At 51.4% G+C, this 18,870-nt stretch overlaps 7 protein-coding genes and 1 non-coding gene across 8 annotated transcripts; 1 reads left to right on the forward strand and 7 right to left on the reverse strand.

The window, feature by feature from the left end:
* Nucleotides 1-99: 99 nt before the first annotated feature.
* On the reverse strand, nucleotides 100-3,911 carry TrAFT101_004447 (uncharacterized protein). Its single transcript, XM_024910856.2, has 3 exons — nucleotides 2,797-3,911; nucleotides 2,444-2,720; nucleotides 100-2,383 (listed from the first exon to the last, which is right to left on the reverse strand). Exons 1-3 carry the CDS (start codon nucleotides 3,142-3,144, stop codon nucleotides 363-365), a joined length of 2,646 nt encoding a protein of 881 aa, XP_024765759.1. The 5' UTR covers nucleotides 3,145-3,911; the 3' UTR covers nucleotides 100-362.
* A 1,895-nt stretch (nucleotides 3,912-5,806) lies between these two features.
* Nucleotides 5,807-7,564, reverse strand: TrAFT101_004448 (uncharacterized protein). Its single transcript, XM_024910855.2, has 2 exons — nucleotides 6,518-7,564; nucleotides 5,807-6,441 (listed from the first exon to the last, which is right to left on the reverse strand). The coding sequence occupies exons 1-2, from the start codon at nucleotides 7,311-7,313 to the stop codon at nucleotides 5,972-5,974; spliced, it is 1,266 nt and encodes a 421-aa protein (XP_024765757.1). The 5' UTR covers nucleotides 7,314-7,564; the 3' UTR covers nucleotides 5,807-5,971.
* A 335-nt stretch (nucleotides 7,565-7,899) lies between these two features.
* TrAFT101_004449 (uncharacterized protein) lies at nucleotides 7,900-9,174 on the reverse strand. Its single transcript, XM_024907197.2, has one exon. It carries the CDS (start codon nucleotides 9,116-9,118, stop codon nucleotides 8,039-8,041), a length of 1,080 nt encoding a protein of 359 aa, XP_024765756.1. The 5' UTR covers nucleotides 9,119-9,174; the 3' UTR covers nucleotides 7,900-8,038.
* Nucleotides 9,175-9,772: 598 nt separating this feature from the next.
* On the reverse strand, nucleotides 9,773-9,854 carry TrAFT101_004450. Its single transcript has one exon. It is a non-coding gene; the product is annotated as a tRNA-Gly (tRNA).
* A 296-nt stretch (nucleotides 9,855-10,150) lies between these two features.
* On the reverse strand, nucleotides 10,151-12,448 carry TrAFT101_004451 (uncharacterized protein). Its single transcript, XM_066127173.1, has 5 exons — nucleotides 12,223-12,448; nucleotides 11,911-12,149; nucleotides 11,447-11,741; nucleotides 10,787-11,366; nucleotides 10,151-10,685 (listed from the first exon to the last, which is right to left on the reverse strand). Exons 2-5 carry the CDS (start codon nucleotides 11,936-11,938, stop codon nucleotides 10,353-10,355), a joined length of 1,236 nt encoding a protein of 411 aa, XP_065983282.1. The 5' UTR covers nucleotides 11,939-12,149; nucleotides 12,223-12,448; the 3' UTR covers nucleotides 10,151-10,352.
* Nucleotides 12,449-12,592: 144 nt separating this feature from the next.
* TrAFT101_004452 (uncharacterized protein) lies at nucleotides 12,593-16,008 on the reverse strand. The gene is made up of 2 exons (XM_024905700.2): nucleotides 15,053-16,008; nucleotides 12,593-14,987 (listed from the first exon to the last, which is right to left on the reverse strand). Exons 1-2 carry the CDS (start codon nucleotides 15,155-15,157, stop codon nucleotides 12,807-12,809), a joined length of 2,286 nt encoding a protein of 761 aa, XP_024765753.2. The 5' UTR covers nucleotides 15,158-16,008; the 3' UTR covers nucleotides 12,593-12,806.
* Nucleotides 16,009-16,272: 264 nt separating this feature from the next.
* TrAFT101_004453 (mitochondrial 54S ribosomal protein uL14m) lies at nucleotides 16,273-17,242 on the forward strand. The gene is made up of 3 exons (XM_024910454.2): nucleotides 16,273-16,367; nucleotides 16,470-16,554; nucleotides 16,643-17,242. The coding sequence occupies exons 1-3, from the start codon at nucleotides 16,353-16,355 to the stop codon at nucleotides 16,936-16,938; spliced, it is 396 nt and encodes a 131-aa protein (XP_024765752.1). The 5' UTR covers nucleotides 16,273-16,352; the 3' UTR covers nucleotides 16,939-17,242.
* A 349-nt stretch (nucleotides 17,243-17,591) lies between these two features.
* Nucleotides 17,592-18,725, reverse strand: RPB9 (DNA-directed RNA polymerase II core subunit rpb9; the record flags this gene model as incomplete). Its single annotated transcript, XM_024909221.2, has 3 exons — nucleotides 17,592-17,636; nucleotides 17,751-17,840; nucleotides 18,468-18,725. The coding sequence occupies 3 exons, from the start codon at nucleotides 18,723-18,725 to the stop codon at nucleotides 17,592-17,594; spliced, it is 393 nt and encodes a 130-aa protein (XP_024765751.2).
* Between the last annotated feature and the right edge of the window lie 145 nt (nucleotides 18,726-18,870).

Raw genomic sequence — 18,870 nt, forward strand, 5'->3', positions numbered from 1 at the left:
CTCCCATGGATTTAGAAAAACTCTTACAATGGTAATTACCATGGCCAATCAATATATCGCTTACTGCAAGTCATCACCCAATACTAAGCACTTTAATTCCAGGAAAGCGATGCATCGAATCAAATTAAGTAGTAGCATCATAATAAGATTGAGTAGTATATTAATCAGATTGAGTGGTGTACCAACTCCACAGCCATGTTTCTCAAATAATTAAAAAAGATTGAAGCGTTCTATAGCATCAAATCGTCCGCAAAAGTCTACTCTCTACAAGTCTTAGTTCTAACCAAATCATCGCGGGCATAATTCTATCCATGCTCAAAACATAACAATCATCGCTCTCTAAACTGTACATCGTCAATAAATCACTCCAAAGAAAGGCCAACTTCGCCCGCTGCGTTCTCTTCACCAAGGCGCACGCCACCGGCATTGTCTTGAGCATTGTCGAGATCTGCCTGGCCCTTCTCGCCCATGCCATCGAGCGATCCGCCTTCCATGACGGTCAAGAGCTCCAGCTCTTCGTCCTTGGAATAGACGCGGATGCCCACGATGCATACGGCATTCCATGGCGTTGGCATCTTCTCTTCCTCGGTGTCGTAGTCATCCCGAAGAGGAGGAGCGGGATACGGGAACTGGCGAGGTCTGCGTGTGTAATCGTCGTCGCTATACAGCTCCTCCCAGTCCTCGATCGGAGAATCAGATGAGTCGCCGTCAGACTCCTCGACAACCGCGGGAGGATCAGTCTTCTTCTCTGCGTCCGCAGCAGGCTTGGGCTCGTCTGCTGCGGTATCAGCAGCAGTAGGGGGAGCTCCGCTAACCGGTGGCACATCCTCCTTCTTCTCGTCTGAAGGGAAGATGCTGGCTTGCTCTGACTTTGGAGTATCAGTGGGCGAGCCGCTGGAGTTGGAGTCCAAGTCGTCGTTGAGTGCCAGCTTGCTGACGTCGATGGTCACCATGTCTCCGTCAAGAGGTGTCGAGATACCCGAGACATTCTCAGACTTCTCTTTGCTCTCCTCCTGGATGGATGCCTCAATGGCCTTTTTCCTGAGCTCCTTCTTCCGCTCCTTCTTCTCGCTGTTCTTCTTCTTCTGCTTCTTGGTCACCTCGCGGCTGATGTGACGCCTCTCCCACTGCCGTCGTCGTTCCTGTTGACGATGCGAAGTGGCCTTCTCCTGGTCTCTCTGCTTGCGAATCTTGGAAACCTTTTCCATGTGCTCCCAGGCCTTGCTATGCGCCAAGTCATAAGCATAACCCACTTGCACAAGCTTTTCGTTTTCAATTCGCTTTTCGCTTTCTCTCTTGACAACCTCTTCAACAGACGGCAGTTCCTGGTTACGCTGGCCAGTGACCTTGAGGTACACCGTATAATTTCCAGAAGGAAGATCAGGAAGCTCGACAGACACTGATCGCTTCATGAAGTAGTTGCCATGAGATCGCACGATATAATCTTCTGCGTCAGGTCGATCTTCGTGATGAAGGCGGAAGTGGAGGCGGAAGCTGTATTGTCCCTGGAGACCCTTGAAGTATCGCCCATCCAACTGCGACAGGACAAGAATAAGCGGAGAATCCTTGGTCAGCTTGATGCGGAACTTTTCGTGATATTCGGCCTTCCACGGGACGTCGACTCCGATCCATCGCTGGCAGCAGCGCCAGTCGTCGTCTCTGAACAGACGAGTCCGGTCAAAATGGGTATACTTGCGGACCAGGTCCTCAAATGTAATCCAAAAGACAGAATCGCTGCCGAATTTGTGCCCCAGCTCCTCTTGGACTTCAGCAGTCCATTCCTTGGAACCGTCGCTCCACGCTCCCTCCCAGAGGCCCTTGCGAATTTCGCCCCAGGGGTTGCGGAGCTTGACCAGTCGCTGGCCTGACTTGAGGGTGCGAGCATCGGTGACAACATAGGCGTGGGCTTCGCTGATGCCATCGCGATTGCCATAGCCATAATCCAGGATGCCGGCGGAGCAGCCAAACATGAACTCTTTGTTGACTTTGGACAGCTCGTTATCCCAAAAGGCGTCAAGATCCAAGATGTCGGAGGAGAGCAGCTCAGTGGTAACTCCACCAGAGAGATCTTCTAGACCTTCTCCGATCCAGCCACCAGCAAGCGAAGCATAATCACCATGGGCTTTTGCGTAAGCCTTCTCGAGGAGTGGCACCCATGTTTCATTTTGGTCCTTGCACTGAGCAAAGAACAGGGCCTTTGAGCCCGTCTGGTATGTCTTTCTATAAGTTGTTTCGGTTTCTTCGTTCCGGTCAATCTGCTGGAGAAGGTCACGTTGCATGCTGGGCGAGTCCCATCCAGGAGACTTGAGATACAACTTGTCGTCGACGATCGAGTAGACCCATTCTCCATCCCGGTAGAAGAGAAATCCGTAGATGCCGATTTCTGCCAAATGTTAGCATTGTCATTAATTGCCTGCATATCAATCAAAACGGGTTGGCTTACTTGTATCGTATGCCACACAGCATCGGGGAACACCGTTCTCAGCGCTTGCCAATGCAGTGAAGCTGGACATGAGCCAGCAATCTCCAAGGCCTCCCTGCTTGACATCGCTTCCGCTGACATCTTTCATAAACGTGGGCTTCTCAAAAATCTCATGTACTCTCTTGACAGCCTTGGGGACGACAGCTTTGGAGCCCAGCAAAGTCGTTCTGTTGATCTCAAATTTGTCGCTGCCGATGTAGTTGAGGGTGTTGCCCTTTTCGTATCTCAAATCCCAGTCCTGGTTAAAAACCGGTTAGCCACGTATAACAAAGAAATAGGAACCAATAGTGCGTTATCCGCCTGAAGTCACTTACCAAATCCCAGCCTGGGTCACGATATCTCATATTAACCCGCTTACACTCCTTGACAATCTTCTCAACTTTGCGCCGGCACTCTTCAGCCGCGCGCTCATATCCTTCGGAGAGAAGCTCATTGGGCCGGTCTAATCCCGATCGAGGAGCGACAGGATCGAATGGAAGGACTGAGAGCGCCGTGTAGAACTTGCGGTTGGAAAACTTCTTCCAGATCTTGTTGATGGATTGCTGGGGAGGCAATCTCTTCTTTCTCTTCTTCTTATTGTCTTGGTTGTTACCTGAAGAGGAAGGCTGTGAGCGCGGGCGGCGAGGGTCGTCCGACTCCTCAGAGGAACTGTAGCCGTGCATCTTGAAAGGACCGAATGGTTTATACTCTATCGCTAAGAATCAAATTGCAAGTGATGTGTTCTAAAGAAAGACAGATCAACTGTCAAAGGAAAGACGACACACGCAACGATATGGAAAAGAAGGGATGGGGGACCAAATAACAAGCAAAGGCCCGTAATCGGGGGGCCAGATGAATAAATACTGATTCAGCCTCTACTATCTATACACCACGTTAAACTTTTTTCCCTCTTCTCCGTACAGTAACTTAACTTTCGGACGAGGCGCACTGGCGTGGCTTTGCGACTCACCGACTAGGACCCTTGATTAGAGAGGCCTCTAACAACCCATGCTTAGACCCAGCTCTTTGCAGCCGCGGACTATTAGAGATCTGTACTAGTGGGGTGCGCTACTGGGAGTTGCCGTGTTGGATACTGTATGGAGAACTCCGAATAACCAACGAAGAAGCCCGCTAGAGCGTGATATGGGTGAAACCATCTACCGTGGGCTCGAAGTCTCTCAGCGGATTGCTCGCTATCGGCTCAGGCTGAAGGCTCCTGGGCAGAAGGGCATATCATCAAAGGATTTTTCCAAACGAACCCTTTGTTACACTACTGTGTCTTTTTTTGGGCTTTGATTAGTCTGCCCGAATCCTTCCGGAGTTGCACTGCTTTGATGATGGTGAGAAAATGAAAGAGTGTTATGGCCGAAACAGTACGATACTGTGTTTCGTCCGGCCAGTGGCGTGTACTGTATGTAATCACGTCTTTCTGCCTGAATATAGAGCCTCTTTCTGGCTGATAAATACACAGTCTGATGGGCAAGAATGGCAACTTCACTCGAAGCGTCTTCCACTAACAAATCGTTCTCCACACGAATCGTGTTGAATTCTGGGGTCCCAATGCCCCTGACCGCCGCAAAGTCCCACAGCCCGCCAAGTGTCTTAGCGGGATGGGACGGATCAGTGGCTTAAGGGATTTTTTTTCAGGGTCCAAACACCACCATTACGGCCAACCGGCCCCGTCTGTGTTACTCATACTCCCAGCACCCTCATTTGGCCTGTAGTTGAATCAGCCTGCATCAAGTAGCGAATCTCATGGCAGCAGCGCGCTGTGCTGTCAAAAGCACGATGATGAAGAGGAAATCATTGGCCTCTCCCTCTCCCTATCGCATCTGCTGCTGACCACCAAACGCCCGGCCAACAAGGTGCATAAGTGCGTCTGGCTCCTTGCATATAAGGGCTGAGATTGGAGAGACATGGATAACGCAGCAGGCAGCGCGCACGCTTAGTGGTAACCGAAGCTCGCAATGAGACCAATATTGCCACCCTTCCGACGCCGGTGAGGACTAAACATGTCGCTTAGACAGTATGAAAATCACGCTGGGCACGGGATTGGCATTGAGCAATTCGAGCATCAAAGGGTCCTCTGATCCCTTCCTGTTCCGACGCCTGTCCCCTAATCATGCCGATGCAGTCGTGTGCTCAAATCAAATCGGAGGACGCCAGCAAAGCCTTTTTCCATGCGCAGAGCGATCGTCACCTTCACAATCAGCAATCGTCGACACCGAATCCCGGACCGGAAGGCGGTGCGTCTGCGCCAAAGCATGGCGCTTAATTCATGCCGCTTTGATACCCGAATTCCGACTTGGGCAAGTGATTCACAGGACAGGATGCCCGATAAAGGAGCGGTGGAAAGCCATTTCACCACACTGAAACGCCACCGGTTGAACCGCTAAGAGACTGATGGCATCGCCTAGGACGCTCTGGAAGGGAGATTGGAAATCGCCAATGGCGGCAACACCGAATATTGAGCGGCGCAACCATTCGTCAGAGGCTCAACAGCTCGAGGTAACCGCCATGTAGACGGTACCCCACCATCGGATGGCAACCCAGAGGCCGTGGAGAGATGAGGAGCGTCGCTTCAACCTCTGGGGAACGTCCAGAAGACACTGACAGACGCCACGGCCCCGTTCCCCACCATCCAGTGCCGAAGAGACAGTGCGCAGTCGCCAAGGGCACGTGGACGTCGTATTGCTGCAGCTGTTGGGCTGAAGCGGGCGTCTAATGTCGCGAGCTGAAGGGAACAGTCACAGTCACACGGGCAGCAGCCTCGTCTCGGCCGTCGTATCCAGTTAGCAGGTCGCAGGCAGCCAGGTCTCCGCTCAGCAGACGGCGGATGACTATGTAGGACTGAGAGCCGGAAATGAGGCTGAATTGCTCGAATTAGAGGCAAAAGCGCGAAAAAGCACATGAAGTTGCAGGCAGGCAGAATTATGACTAAGTTGGGCGGTGGACCTTGGACAGGCAGCCGTGCTGGGCGCGGGTTCCGGGCAGGAAGGTGCCATGCGCTTCCGGAATCTCTGCTACGGCGCTGAGCTTTTGCCTCGGGACGAGTTGAGGCATGGTCTATTGTCTACGGTATTGTCTGCGGTATTGTCTGCGGTATTGTCTACGGTATTGTCTGCGGTATTATCTGCGACAGCCAATTGCCAAGGTCAATGGTATTTGCCATCGACTGCATGCACGTAGAGGTCAATTGATATCAGCACTCACTTGATAGTCATGATGGATGAGTAGTGAGACCGTAAAGATGCAATATCTACGTGTAAATAAGATGCATGTATCTATCCAAATGCCATGACCCTAAACACTATCACGTCTTATTTTAAAAAGAACTCCATGGCTGTAGAGACGCGCATTACCTCCCAATACGTTCTTTAAAGCCTAGAAATGCGAACCTGCAATGCAACCATACCCTCATGCACTCCGTATAAGTCACGTACATCATAGCTTAGCAGCACCAATCAACAAATGGCTCATGCCTCTCACATTCCAACTACATTCTCATATTTATTCGCTGCCACTGGCAACTGTTACCCGTATGCTCGCTCCCTTCGGATTAGGAGGCTCCTCCGCCAAAGCCCTTGATGATGACATCCCCCCTTCAGCTTCCACATCGTCACTCGCCTCAACAACCAGCGCCGCCTGAGCCCTTCTTTCCATGCGTCTCCTCCACGGCCCATAGAACAGGACAGACCCAATGCCAACAATAACAAAGAGACCACAGATGCTCCCGCCAATGATATCGAAATGGTCTCCAATGGCTGAAACGCCGTCCCAAAACTTGCCGCTTGGGTTGGCCACATTCTGCGCCAGCGACAAAACTTGGATGATGCCGATAAAAGCAGCGACCACAACGGTGATGCCCGTGAGGACGATGGAGTAGTAGAGAATTGCGACTGTGTCTCGTGAAAAGGCCTTGGACGTATATAGCGCCATCATCAGAGCGCCATCGGTGCTATCCACAAGGCACATGCCGGCTGCGAAAGAAGGTGTGAGTTGTTGCCATTTTCGACAATACTAAAAGGATTAGAGAGTAAGAACAAAAAGACTTACAAGTAAATAGAATCGGAAAGATGAGAATCAGCCAGATGCTCGTCCCCTGTACAGCTTGTATACTCGCAATACCCAAAACGGCAATCTCAGAGCTCGTATCAAAGCCAAGGCCAAATACAACTCCAAGAGGATACATTTTCCACGGCCGGTCAATCGTCTTGAAAAGGAATTTCAGCGACCTTATGAGAAATCCACCGCCTTCAAGGTGGAACTGGTCGTTGGTCTGCATTGCCGTAGCATCGCCGTCCTCATCGCTCAGACTATCTCCATCGCCTTCCCTCACGATGCGCCGTCGCTCTGCAAGAACCTCTTTCAATCTTTTCACGAGCTTATAAAGCACCCATCCGTTCCCCAAACACAAAATGATCAATACGGCCGCACTGACGCTCGTCCCAATAATGTTTCCTACCCTCTGGAAGCCATCAAAGCGCTTCCTCAAAGCGCCACTCGTCGCCGCCACGACAATGCACGTAATGATGACAATGGTGCTATGTCCGAGCGAGAAAAACGTTCCTACAGTGGCAGGCCGCTGTCCCGACGCTATAAGCCGCCTCGTCATGAGGTCAATGGCAGAGATGTGATCTGCGTCGAGGGCATGGCGAAGGCCCAAAGCGTATGAGAGCGCAGCAGGAGAGATGAGTGCAGTGTGGAAGCGCAGGACGATGGCGACGGCGGTCCAGACCAAGACGTTCACTACGATGAGGATGGCGATGATTCGGATGCTGTTGGAGGGGATCGAATGAAGAAATTTCGGCTTCGGGGGGAGTTTGATAGAGGGGAAGTGATGAAGAGGCATGATGGCGATGGTGATGTCAAGACTCAGAATTGTAGCAAAGAGAGTATAACTGGCTGTGACGACGACCCTATCTCTGGAACAGCAATGGCCATGCGAACAGAATCAGACATGTATTCGTGCCGTTCAGCTGCTTCATCCCTTGCATACAGTACAGCCCCTCTCTTTCTCCATCTTAGGGTTATTAAATAACCGCAAATGCTTGCAGAGAGCGTCACAGCGTTTTTTCATCACAGGTGATATAGATATCAGCGTAGCAACACCAAAGCTTAATCTCCTAGACCAGCAACGAATTAGAAGCTTGCGCCCCGCCCATTGATAGCTGATAAGGGTGGGCGAGCGTGGGAGCTAGGGGAGCTTGATAGATAGGCCTTTTATGTTGTAATGCTCCAAATAGCGCTTACACATTGTATTCGGCACACAGATAGTGCTGCGAAAGCGGATGGAGACCACACGCCAGCCGTCTTTTCTTACAGATGCTGAAGGACAGACAGCATACATGCAGCTTTCGATATACCGGCTATGAATGTCGTGAGACATCCCCACGGCTGAATCAGAGCTGAGTGCGGGGAACACAAATCAGCTGCAGCTTGGTACGCCCAGATATAGGAATCCATAAATTACCTATTCGTAGCAGGGTCTTACATGCATATCAACATGCACTGCATACCTACATGAAGCGTCAAAGATCATCTCGTCTACAGTCAATCGATATCAAAAGTCATCCATCATGCATCCACAGCCAAGCCAGCAACCCCAACCCTCCTCGCCTCCTCATTCAACGCATCAATCTCAGCCTTGACCAGCGGAATCCCCGTCTTCTCCCTCTCCCTCTGCGTCAACTGCTCAATCTCGCCCGGGAAATAGATCCTCTCCACGCCGGCCGCCTTCTGCGACCCAACCACCCGCTGATACAGATACTGCATGCGCTCCCGGAACTCAGCCAGGTCCATGAACAAGTCGGGCTTGATGGCCACCAGGAAATGGCCCACGTCGGCCGGCCTGGACGGATCGTAGGGATTCGTCACATGCCCTGCAAACGCAGACCCAGAGAGCACCCCCGAGAAGACATCCATCATGATGGCCAGCGCCGACCCCTTGGGCCCGCCCATGGGCAGCATCACGCCGCCCAGCGCCGCCTCAGCATCGTCCGTCGGCCGTCCCTCCGCGTCCAGCGCCCAGTCCAGCGGGATCTTCTCGCCCCTGCGCTTCGCCTTGTAAATCTTGCCGCGCGCCGCCACCGACGGCGCCATGTCCAGGATGAAGCTCTCCATGTCGCCCTGGCCCGGCGCGCCGCACGCAATCGGCGACACGCCCATGAGCTTCTCCCTGCCACCCCACGCCGGCAGCGCGGGGCTCGAGTTTGTAAAGACGAGGCTCATCATGTCCGCGTCCAGCGCCTGCTGCACGACCCACGCGCTCATGCCAAAGTGGTTCGAGTGCTTCACGCTGGCCAGCCCAATGCCGTAGACTTTTGCCGACTCGATTGCGGCCGCCATGCCCATGTGCGCAGCGACAAAGCCGAAGCCGTTGCGCCCATCGACTTGTGCAACAACAGGCGTTACTTGCTTCAGCTCGGGCTGTGCACCGGCATCCAGGACGCCCTGGCGGATGCGCTCCATGTACGACGGGATGCGGTTCATGCCGTGAGTATCGACACCGCGCAGATCAGCTGCCACGAGGCATTGCGCTACGGTGGCCGCATTCTCGGGGGAGACGCCGTTGCCTTTGAGGATATCCTGGACGAGGCGCCGAGCCTCTGCAGCAGCGACGAGGATTTTGGGAGCCGCCTCTTCTGTCTCGGCCATTGTTGAGAGCGTGAGTGTGAATGTGAATGTGAATGTGAATGTGAATGTGAATGTGAATTTACTTATACGAAAAGAAAAGGGTGTTTAAAATTGATTTGAAGATGGATTCAGAAATGAATAAAATTCTCTGTAAAATTGGAGTCATGTATTAATTAATAGCAAGTAGCAAGTAACATCTGCCGTTTACATCCCTTCATTAATACCGGTCTTGTTTTCTTCCACTGTGGGCAATTGTGTTAGCGGTCGCGGGGCTCCCATTCGGCGCTCCGACAGCGGTCTCCGGCCGGGTTGCGGGGATCAATGGCAGGGCAGTCAACTGTTGGGATTCGGCAGATCTGACAAGCAACAATTGGCGATTGAATCGTTGAGTTTGCAGCACGATGCAAAAGTCCTACGAACGAAGATGCACAGTCACTGCCTCGGCAAATTTAAAGCAGCAGGATTGAGTCACAGATGCGAATTCTCCCCAATAAGAGATGTTGCGTATCCGTATTCGATTGGGTGAAGTAGAGCAATTGGGCAGAACAATGATGGCTACTTTATTTTGAAAAAGAGAAAAAAAAGAAATGAATAAATAATATGACCAATATGTGTTAGAGTAAGCAGACCAAAAGAAAAAGATGAAAAAAACAAATCGATCCATTTCTGGACCAATGCGTCATCCGGAACTCGAATCCGGGCCTCAACTTGACCTGTGAATGGAAGAGTTGAATCCTAACCCCTAGACCAATGACGCTTATTTGTTGTAAATGCCGCCGCACTTTTACCTTATATACCCACTTGGGTATTGTAATTCTTTTTCACTACAGCTTACTCCGTACAGCCTACCCTAACTTCAACCAACGTCGATTGAGGTAAACTGCTTCGTAATGAATTAATGCTCGGGTCGATTATAAATTCGCGGTTGTGTCGAGGTTTTATGCTCTGTAACTGCCTCTTCTGTGGCCACTAATAAGGCTGCTCATAATTGGGCCAGTGTAGGCATAGAGCATTGGGTAAACCATGTATAGACTCCATAAACGCATTTAAATACCAACACTCCGTTTTCTTATTCAAAACAACTAACAAATATCAAAATCATGTCTATTCCACTCTATGCAGTCTTACATGTTTTTCTTTCTACCAAGACATCCACTAAGCCACACTCTCTTATCGAAACCTCATCCTCCCACCCTTAAGGACACAACTCCACAAAGCCATCATCCAACATCACGAAACTCTTCATCTATCCCACTTATCCTCTATAATACTCCTCCGGCTCCAGCTCCCTCCCCTCACACCCATCTTGCTCCCCCAAACTCCAACTCACAGGATTACACCTCGCCCCCTTCCCGCCCGGCAGCCTCACCGCATAATCGCACCCCCACCGCGCACTCATCCCAAACGCCGGGAAATCCGTCGACACAATGTGCGCCCCAGACCGCAGCGCCTTGTCTCGTCGAGAAGTCGAGCAGTTGTGTGCGAGCACCGTGTCGAGCGGCTCGTCGGCGCGCGTGCGCACCCAGTAGTTTGCGCGGACTTGAGCCTGGATGAACTCGACGTTTGCATCGGTTGATGGATCGTTGTGCTATTTTATGCAAGTTAATACTAGTTGTTTTGTCTTTCAAAATCATTCAACAGCGTCAAGCATAGCTCCTCTCAACAACAAAATCAATCTCTTCACTTTACCTTTTGAAACGCGCAGTCTCCCTGTCCAGGCGCACTATTCGTAAACAGCACTCTCCCCTCTAGATTCGGCCTTCCCTCGATATACGCATCTCGCACATCATGCACCGGTCCGTTATCCATGAGAAAGAAGATCCTGCCTCTCGCACTTTCCAAGTCTGGCCAGCCGTACTTCAAGATCGACTCCTCCAGCGTCATGCCGTCTCTGCGAATATCGTCTGGGGTGAGAAGCTGCGACGCCTCAAACACTGACCGAATCTCCTCGTCGACATTGTCCAACAGCTCAGCATTCCAAGGTACCACTTTTGCGCCGCCTAGTCTTTCCCCCAGTTTCTCTGCCGTCTTAAACTCCATCATCATTGGCAAAGGCACGCTATCTGGGTGTGCGTCCATCCATCCCTTGATGACCTGCAGACAGGAAACCAGCGTAGAGCAACTGGTGTGATAGTCCACGTCTGGGATATGCAGCACCTTTGTGCCCTTCTGCTTGAGCGCCGGGTCATTAGGGACTCCTAACCCGGCAAACCTGCGAATCAGCGGCTGGCTAAACATGCCGCCATCTGGATCCGCCAACAAGTCTATTCTGCAGAACCACCCCCCAGCCTCGTTAGCAATCCACCACTCCTCAAGAGATACGGATTGATTTCATTCAAGACTACTCACTCCAGGTTCCTCACATGAAGGTACTCCAGCTGCACATCCAGCGCAGAATGCGAATACTGCAAGTCTATCGCCCCCGATGCAAAAGTAGACTGAAGATCTCGCTCCGCCTTGGGGGCCTCAATATGGTAGCTGTTGTGCGACCCGACAACCTGTATGTGGTTCATTCGCACAGAGCCCTCTGTCCAAACAAGCCCATTCTTGGCAAATTTCCGCGAGATGCCATCATCATAAGAATGATTCTTTGTGAAGACAATCTGAGATTCAGACGACGGAGCCGCCACAGCGCCAAGCGCGACTAAACATCAGCCATCAGCCATCCGCCTCCCAATTCAGCAGCAACAATAGCAAAACATTCAAGCAATTCATCTAGTCAATCCAATTGGCATAAAATAATTCCAAAATCTTTCCAACAAACATCATAGTCCGGAATCAGGAGAAAGGAAAACACGAGAGACAAGACTTACAAACAGCAGCAACAAGATATCGCTGCATCGTCGTCGCAACCCCCTACCGCAGTCTCCACAACCCCGAATCTCGGATCTACCGGCCAATAAACAAGATCAAAAGACGCAAAAAGTCAACATCAATCAATCTCCTAACTATGTCAGCAAAAGTCTCTCGAATGAAGGGAAATCTAGGCCTACGAGGTAAGATCAAGAAACTCCACGCTAGAAAAAAAAACAAGTCAAAGGGAGGGAGGGCCCTGAAAATCAAGAGTGCGGGTGACAAGTCAGACACAAACGCCACCAAGACAGCGATGACATCGAATCGCTAACCTATGGAGCCTCACTTTTTCGGCCCCCCTACTGGCTATTGCGCCCAACGCTCGGGGTCTTTTGTCACTAGGGCCACCTGATGGCGATGATCATTGATGCTCTGTCCCGCTCTCCTATTGTCCACTCTTGCGCTTCACAGCCACCAGCCACGTTTCAGCGCTGTGTTGTTGCTCGTGTCCTGTCCCCAGGCATTCGCTAGGTTGTACACCTCGGCACTGTGTCTCAGATCCAGCCACCGCATTTCGTGCTTGTTTTGCTGGAATCTGCCTTGCTTGAATATTGGTGAAGAAAATAACATTCCATGGCGGTAGTAGTATACGAACATGTGAGCGAACTCTTGGGTGATGGGAGTTGTGAAAAAAAAGGTTTAGTCATTACGTAGTATCGTGAAACAAAGAATTAGCAGACGGTAATCACAGCATAAATGGCAGTAATAACTTAAAACTCTAAACCTATTTTATTTTGGCCCCGACGCCTGCCTGCCTATTTACAGGCGCGACTGGTTTTCCATCGCTGGTCAAGAAAGACAAAGATTACGACCAAAACACGTCCCGTGGTATACGTTGCAAATCATACATAACACATCACCATTCAGCCAGCTTGCTGCTCATCCGCCTTGCTCGGCCACTACGCCGAATCCTTGAACCGTCCTCTTTTTGATTCCTGCCGCCCGCTCTATTAGATTCTCTCTGAGAGGTCCTGCCTCTCTCAGCGCTTAGCTCTTCGGTGCCATCTCTGCTCTCTCCCAAAAGCTTTCGGCCTCTGGCTCTCCGTTCGTCGTTGGAGTTGAGGAAGCGATGCACCATCCTGTGATCTAATATCCGCTCTTCTTTATCGGATGGCCCCGTCTTGTCTGTTTTGGGCCAGGCATAGCCGTAAATCTTCGAGTGCCGTTCGCATCTTGGACAAGATGATCGTGTGAAGTAGGCATTCTGCTGGACAAAGTAGTCGCTGCAGTTGGAGCACTGAATCCAAGCCATGTCAGGCTCTGAAAGGAGCAGCGGCGTAAGGACGTAGTCTCCTGGCGTTCGTACTCGAGATGGAGGCGGTGCTGATTGTTTGAGAATGCTCTTTTGGCTTTTGCCGCGTTTTGGCTTGCTATTACCAGCCGCTGCTACCTCGATGGTTGGCCTAGCTTCTGCTTTCACTTCTGCTTCAACCTTAGTCTCCACGTGAATCTCAGCTGTAGTCTTGACTTCAATGACCGGCTGTGTTTCTTCTAATTGTTCTTCTTCTTCTTCTGGTTTTGGCTCTTTTGACCGTTTCTCTTTTGTCTGTATTTCTCCCGGCTGTACTTTTTCTGTCTGTACGTCACCTGGTTCAGAAATGAGTTCGAATTTCGACTCCACCACAGGTCCCCTGGTCGCCCCAATATTCATCATAAAAGGATAATACATGTCGATAGAATCGTCAGTGGGCGAGGGGTCGTTCAGAATGGAAGATATGGACATGGTCATCAGCTGTGGCGGTCTAGGAATCGCACGAACAGGGGCCTCCGCTTGGATCATATCTGGTGACGCACGGCTACCCATGCTATGAGGAGGAGAAACAGGCTCCACCGTAGTGTTGACTGCATCCTGATAAGCAAGCTTCTCGTTGTTTTCGTCCAGGAATGGTACTGAGAACGTCTGGGAAGTCTGTGTGTCTGGTTCAGGGCTCTCTTTTTCGGGAGACGTAGAGTCCGTCTCTGGGGCGTACGTCTGGCTCGGCGTTATGCTTCTAGTGCTGGACGAATCGGCAATGCTAGAGACTGCGCTAGGTATCGATAGCAGACGCGAGGACGCATCTGAGGATTCTGACGTGAGCTTAAGCTTCTTGGCTGGCGTGATTGGTGGAGTCGCAATCGCTTCCATGGCGCGTTTTCGACCGCGCGGCGTCGCTTCTGGGGTAGGCGAGGGAATTGCCGATGCCTCTTGGGTGCCTGGTTTTTGCATCTTTGGTTTCGTCTTGTAGATGCGTGGGCGCATATCGGGAGTCACAGAAGAGGTCCGTGAAGAGCCGCCGATGCTATCGTCTCTTCGTCTCCTCCGCAGGGAATAGGTTTCCTTCTGCTCATCCCCCTCCACGCTGATTTTTACATTCACCGCCCCATCCTCAGGCGCCCATCCGTTCCTCAACTCCTGTTCGCATGTTCGACATAGGCATTCGCAATTGTTTTCTCCAAAGTAGCAGTCGCTGTAGGTAACGGTAATCTCTTCGCCGACCTCAATGGGCCTGGACGCCACAATCTCGATTGTAGAGTGGCCTGTGGTCATGAGCTTGGCGTTTGCGCGGCAATCATGGTTGGCGAACCGCGCGGGCCCCATGAACAGGCTGGTGCATTTCTTTCTAGAGCTGACGACAATGCTAAAATCCTTCTTTCGAACAGTGATCTCCTTCTCTTCCTCGGGTGTGATGTTGATCTGTATGCCGGAGAGGTACTTGATTGTTTCGTTGCGCTTAATGTATCGCCTAGCGATGACGCACGCTTCATGGGTGACAATGGTGTATCGGTTAGTGGTACTGACCTCCCAAGGGCAATCGAGCATGTATATCCGAAGATATCGTCGCAGATGCTGCACGAAGTCGGCCTTCTCCTTGTCCGACTTTAGGCCATTGACAAATCTCTTTAGGCCATCCGACGCCAATAGGCGTTTCTCTGCCGTTTCGAGGTCCTGCTTGACAATGACTTCCTCCTGGATAATCTTGGCAATGTCCTCCTCCCGGATCCCCCGTGACGGGTGGTAGGACGAGCGGTTCTTGGGAACCGTAGCCCAGTAAAAGGCCTGCGAAAATCAATTAGCTACTATTCCTGATTTCAATAAACGACATCGTCGCGGATGAGACTGACGTGGTCAACGAGCGCATCGGTTAAAATGTCGTCGTAAGCGGCCAGCTGGTTGAGCGTAAGTCGGTGCTTTTTGGCCGTTGCCACGGCAGCCTTGGATGGCGCCATGTGCGAAAATGAGATTATTTGTTGGTATAAATATGTATCGGATAACGTATATACACAAGCGGAAATCTCCGCAGGGCAGGCGACAGCTAGAAGAAATTAAGAAGAAAGAGAGAAAAAGCCAGGTGTTTGTTGGCGACAAAAAGACGTATGTTGAAGGAGTGGATAGAGAAGAGCTCAAGATTCCCTCATAACTCTAATTTCCACCCCTGTCCGCACTGCGCCGGCTGGCCGTAGAGGGCGACAACGCAGCGAAGCGCTTCGGAAATCTCACAGACCGCACAAGCTGAGCCTGTAGATTTCACTCGGCCGACCAGAATCGAAGCAGTGGGCGCAGGAGAGTGAGTTGCGCCGCTGAAAGAAGCCCCGTCACCTGAAGCGCCCCGACGTCATTACTTTCAGCTGCTGGCCAGCTTGACGAATCTTGCGTATAAATTAGGAATAGCCAGCGGGACAAGAGAGAAAATGGGGGGAAAAGAGAGAGAGAGAGAAAGCAGCAGACTGGAGATTCAGCCTCTGTGCGCAGTCCGAGTTGTCGACAGAAGAGAAGAGAAGAGCTGAGCTGACAGAGAAGGAGGAAGAAGGGAAGAGAAGGAGGAACGAGGCTGTTGGTGTAGGTACTTTAGAAAAGTCTCATGACACGCGGGAGCCGGCAGAGTGAGAAAGAAGCTCGAAAGGGGCGCATTGCAGGAAAGCAGCTTCACGGCCAGTCACCCGCTAATCCCAGTCCCGGTAAACAACTTGCATAGCAGCAGCCAAGCAGAGGTGCTAGCAACTCCAACATGAGAGGCCAACAACCACCGCCCAGAATAAACCGGGACAGCGCGCAAAAAACTAACCCTGCCAAATTGGCTGTCCGGGCGACGGATGGAGAAAAATGGGCGGTGCTTGCAACGGCTCCAGTTTTCCCGATTCTGCCATTTCCGTTTCCAGACAAACCGGAGAGCAGACCCAAGGCCCAGATTCAGCCAGTGTCTCGGATTTTTGGGGAGATGCGACAGCCGGGGATTAGCCAGCTGGGAAAAGCCTAGAAGCTAGCTCAAGTGTGCGGTTTGCGCTAAACAGGAACAAAGCACGTGACATCGAAAAGTCTCAACTCGAACCCCAAGGTGGGCTGGTGATGGCTTCAATGCCGCTGATTGAGCTCGTCCAAACGCACATTGAGAGCTCGCCATAGTTTCCCTGCGGCGCCGTCACGATGATTCAGTTAAAGGTATGCAGCCTCAATACACAGCCTTCCCTCCCCATTGTCCATTGTCTCTCCGTTTTCTCTCTAGCGGGTGCCTATGCTAATCACTCATGGCCTCCAACACAGACGATGCTCAACTGCATCGACAACTCGGGCGCCGCCCTTGTCGAATGCGCCCTCGTTGTTGGCCAGAAGCGACACGCCAGAATAGGTACATCTACCTCGCCTCAGCTAATCTCTCGAATAACTCGCCCTTGAGTGCCCCTCGTTCTAACACTCTCAACCTTTCTCCAAACCAGGTGATCGCATTGTCGTTGTCGTCCAGGAACAGCGCGGTTCCTCCTCCTCCGGCATGGCAGGCATCTCTGCCGCCGCCAAGGTCAAGCGCGGAGACATCCGCCACGCCGTCGTCGTCCGAACCAGGTACCCTACCCAGCGCCGCGACGGCACCGTCGTCCGCTTCGACGACAACGCCTGCGTCCTGCTCAACAAGTCGGGCGACCCCGTCGGCACTCGAATCAACGGCGTTGTGGGCGCAGAGCTGAAGAGGAAGAAGTGGAGCAAGATCTTGTCCATGGCACCTATGCAGGCATAAGAGGAGGGTAGAATAAGAGGGTCATGCTGGAGAGTGAGGGAACAGAAACGGGATACCAAGGATGTGGGAGGGTGATGCTGTCGTCTCCATATATGAGTTGAGACCATGTACGATTACGAAATACTCTCTGATGGCATTTGCACGGCGTTTACGAGATTAGACAAAAAAAAAAAAAGAAACATATTCAACTGAAAAAAAGTAGGGAAGCTGGTATGTGTAATTCTCAACGCTACGTCTTGCGGGATACATTATCACAGAGACCTCAAAGTCACAACGGACAAAATAAAAAGTTTCTCACGAAAAGAAAAACAGAATATATATTTAATTCCAAAGGGTGTGCCAATGCAACACCGTATATCAATAAAGGGAAACCGCTTCTATATATGTATATACTCCTTCAAACGCCGCATCACCTGTATTTTCCAGTTCGGCGTTATCAAGCAATCCTATTAAACTCGTAGAGGTATGATCTTCCACGGCTTTTTGTTTTCTTTCCTTTCCCACCCCTGACGCCAACCATGAGAATACATTTGAAATAAAATAAGATAGAAAGGAAAAAAAAACAAGAGCAACATCTCTAAAACAGGTCTAGTTAATTTTCCTTTCATAGAACTTCTCGAATAAGTCGGGGGTTTCGCCAATCGTAAACGCATTTAATCGAAAATATGACCGCACTCGCAACAGACGTAAAACAATTTCTATGTTGCCGCCAGCCAGGTTAACTTTTGGTTCAGGCAAAGAGGAGAAGCAACAAGGTAACAAGTGAAGCTCCCTCGTAATCGCGGGGTCAAAAGGGGGAGGTGCTCGCTCACCATGCCAGTATCGGCACTGCGTTCCTGTGACTGAAAGAAGACAGCTTCTTGATGACTGCATCTCGGGCAGGCCTTGTTGGATCGTGGGAGCTGTAGTTGCGGGAAGACAGAGAAGCAGAGTCAGCCAGCTGGTATAATCAGGTGAGAATAAAAAAACAGAACAACTGAAAACCACCGCAAGGCCTTGCCCATCCGCCGCAGCTCAGCTTGCCATTAGTACAGACACCCAGGACGACAGAACGCGAACAAAACACCAGAGCAATAAGAATGAAGAGGCGGTTATTCCATCGTCCTTCTTGATTGTTGAAAAGAAAAGAACATGAGAGGCGAAGAGGACGTTCTCGCTCAGAAAGTAGATGCCCAAAGTACATGTGCGTAAGTATCGTAAGGGAAGGGGTGCGTTTAAAGGTCGACAGCCATGGCTTCGGTCAGGTGATAATGATCGGTCTCGTCCGAATAGGCTGCGGCAAAGTCGCTCATGTCGCTACTGCCGGTGGATTCGGCGTCTTCCATCAACTCCTCGTCGTATTCCTCAAAGGGGTCGGCGGGCAAGGGCAGGTTGAACTGGCCCAGGCCCAGGTCCTCAAACACGTCCTCGTAGGCCTGGTCGGGGTCTCGGGCAACGCTGAGCTCGGTGCTGGGCTCTCGGCAGGTATCGCAGTAAACAACGACGCCGCAGCGAAGGCAGAGGACTGGCACAAAATCACTAGTACTAACCGTGGGATCAGAACCAACGTCCTGAGTCACACCGGCCGTCTCGCCGGACGAGTTGTTGAGCACGTTGCGGAAGACGCAGGTCGACTGGGCGTCTTCGGTGTATTGGCAGGTTCGGCAGGTAAACTGCAGCTTGTGGGCGTCTTCGTCTTCCTTGGGGTACAGCATGTTGGAGCATTCGGAGCAGAAGCGAAAGGTGATTTGCTCGAGCTTCTTGGGGCCAGAGGCCTCGTAGGAGGCGGTGGACTGAGGAGTCGCCATTTGTGCGTGTGTTGTGAAGGAGAAGAAACGGGAGGATGGAGAAGGGAGAGGAGAGAAGATGCGCGTCTTTGGTGGCGACAAAATGAAAAGGGTGCGCGGTCGATGCGGTGCAGCCTTGCCGTTGTCGAGAAAGAAGAGAGAGTAG

This window comes from Trichoderma asperellum, chromosome 2, assembly GCF_020647865.1.
Source record: "Trichoderma asperellum chromosome 2, complete sequence".
NCBI lineage: Eukaryota > Fungi > Ascomycota > Sordariomycetes > Hypocreales > Hypocreaceae > Trichoderma > Trichoderma asperellum.